Source organism: Gavialis gangeticus, unplaced genomic scaffold (assembly GCF_001723915.1).
Source record: "Gavialis gangeticus isolate Ggan-Ray unplaced genomic scaffold, GavGan_comp1, whole genome shotgun sequence".
Taxonomy (NCBI): Eukaryota; Metazoa; Chordata; order Crocodylia; family Gavialidae; genus Gavialis; species Gavialis gangeticus.
The window spans coordinates 20,151,379-20,153,615 of record NW_017729033.1 but is presented as its reverse complement, the minus strand read 5'-3'; the positions used below and the strand labels follow the sequence as shown (position 1 = coordinate 20,153,615).

The following is a 2,237-nucleotide window of genomic DNA, read 5'->3' as shown; positions in this document are numbered from 1 at the left end:
GAAAAAAAAAAAAAAAAAAAAAAAAAAAATCCTATTATTTTTTAATGACATTAACTACCATGCACCACTTTGAAAAATTCCATGATATATTCTTCTAGATATTTGTCTGCTGTGTTGTTAAATCTGGTAGGGTTAGGAAATCTAGAATACAGCCCGTTTAACTGCATAGCCCACAAATCCGCGCAAATCCAAATGTTACAAGAATTCTGGTAGTGAGAGGAGAATACTCCTGATCTAATCTGTTTAATTTCTTTAAACTAAAAATGCTTTAGGCAGACATGTGTCTATCTGTTTTGTGGGTCTAAAAATTTCTACTGGCAAAGCATCAGTCAGTAGGTTTTGGAGGAGTTTTTCCCCGTGATTAGAACCATACAATTCCAATACTTTTGCTCAAGAATGCATTTCCCCTTATCTAATGTCAATTAATAGCCTTCAGCCTGTGGAACTTCCAACACCTGTGCAGTAGATTGTGCCTGAGATATAAATACTGTTCTTTGCGAATTGCCAAGGTGAATCAGGTGGTTTTAGTTCAAATTCTAATTTGGAAACTGGCAAAATTTCAAGTCATTGCTTCTTTTAAAGATCTCGTAGTAGTTAAAAGCTGGGGGAAGAGAGGTTGTATTCCGTTGCTGTAAGTTGTTCATGTATTTTGTTCATGCGCCAGCAGAGCACCCATTATAAAGCAGCAAATCTGCCATGTCCCCCCTTAGGGCTTGGGTAATTAGCATAGCGCCTTTGGTTGTCTTTAGACACAAATATGAGCAACAGGGCACTTTGGGAGCCTATGCTGACAGAGGAAATAACTAGTTTGTTAAATCATCACCTTTAGCAGCAGGAAGGAACAGAGGCAGCTCTCCACTTTCCAGTGGACTTTCCCTTCCCATCTTTATTCTTCCTTCTGGCATCTTGGAAACTATTAGGTCATATTTATCATGGCATTTTAAAAATCCTTGAAGCTGATTTCTTTGGATGTCTTGGCCTGAAACACAGTGGTTCTCTGGATGCCTGATTTTTGAACGAAGACATCACAATCTAGTCATGTGTTGACAATGTGTACGAAGTCCCAAGTGCACTTAACTACACATTATAAATAAATGCATGTCCTGTAGTCTTGCTACATGTTCTATGCTTCTTATGGCAATTACAATCGATATCTGGGCTTCTAGGAACTCAGAGTGTTGTGTCTGTGTGCTCTTATTTTTTACATGATCACTTACAGTTCTTTGGTTACCATTGCTCTGCTTTTATTCATTTTTGTTCTGAAGTTCATTTTATTTCCATATGCTTTTTTCAGTTCTCAGGATGGCTTACGTGATTCTCCCCTCAGCTCCATCTCCAGCAGTGACTATGAGAGTGTTTCTGTCACTACATGTAGTCTCTCCAGCATATACGCTCTGAGGTAATATTCATCTCACTTCATTGGTGTATTGGGTGATGGTCAATAGAAATTTTTCATTGAATAAGAATCAAGTGACAGCAACACTTCCGATTATCCTTTCTTGGACTGTTGATGCACGTTTCATTTTACAGGTCGTTTTCTGCTTGTGCAGTCATTGTGAGAGCCTACCTCTTCATGGGTTATTTTCATCAGATTTATGTCAGCAAACACTTGGGACTGGCATGGATCTTGTTTGTCAATATGTTCATTCAGTGTTCCTAAACAGACACTTTTAGCTCTTAATGTAACTAACTCTTAATATGCATTTTAAAGAGAGGTATATTCACTTGATACAGTGAAACTTGACTACAGAAGGAGAATATCACTAAAAAATAGTGAATGTCTATACATTACTATGTCTTAGCTTTCCAGATGGCATAGTTATTCCATCTGTTTTTTGCTGCCTTTTGAATTAATAGTAAAATCAGAGGAATCTCGGAACTAAGAATAATATCTTTATATTTTGTTGTTATTTATTGGACCAAAAATATATTGGGGCTGCTGTCTTGTGTTCTCATCATTTAAGCTTATATGAGGGAGGCAAATGTTTGCAATTTAACTTAGCCAAGATAAATTAGTAAATACTGTAAGGGAATACATTTTAAGGCAAAAAATATTGATTAGAGCAGAACAGAATCTTCTCTTGCTTTTTTTCGTGTGTACACAGATATGTCATTGCTGTATTATATTGCATTTGGACAGATGTTGAAGTTTTATTCAAGATGTCTCCAGAATTATGATAATTGTACTCTTCTCATGCTTCCTTCTGTTTCTTGTCACCTCTGTGTCTTCCAACTGT

General features: G+C 36.7%; 1 protein-coding gene across 4 annotated transcripts in view; it reads left to right on the top strand.

The window, feature by feature from the left end:
• Positions 1–2,237, top strand: part of ZFYVE28 (zinc finger FYVE-type containing 28) — a 403,791-nt gene that overhangs the window by 332,273 nt on the left and 69,281 nt on the right. For 3 of the 4 annotated variants that reach the window (XR_002099255.1, XR_002099254.1, XM_019526250.1), the window contains exon 9: positions 1,295–1,399. Coding sequence is in view for 2 of the 4 variants with exons in the window: in XM_019526250.1 (XP_019381795.1) it covers positions 1,295–1,399 (105 nt within the window). In the remaining 2 variants the exon portion in view is untranslated. Of the gene's footprint in view, positions 1–1,294; positions 1,400–2,105; positions 2,228–2,237 lie in introns of those variants that run through there. The other variant, XM_019526251.1, reaches the window with a different exon arrangement.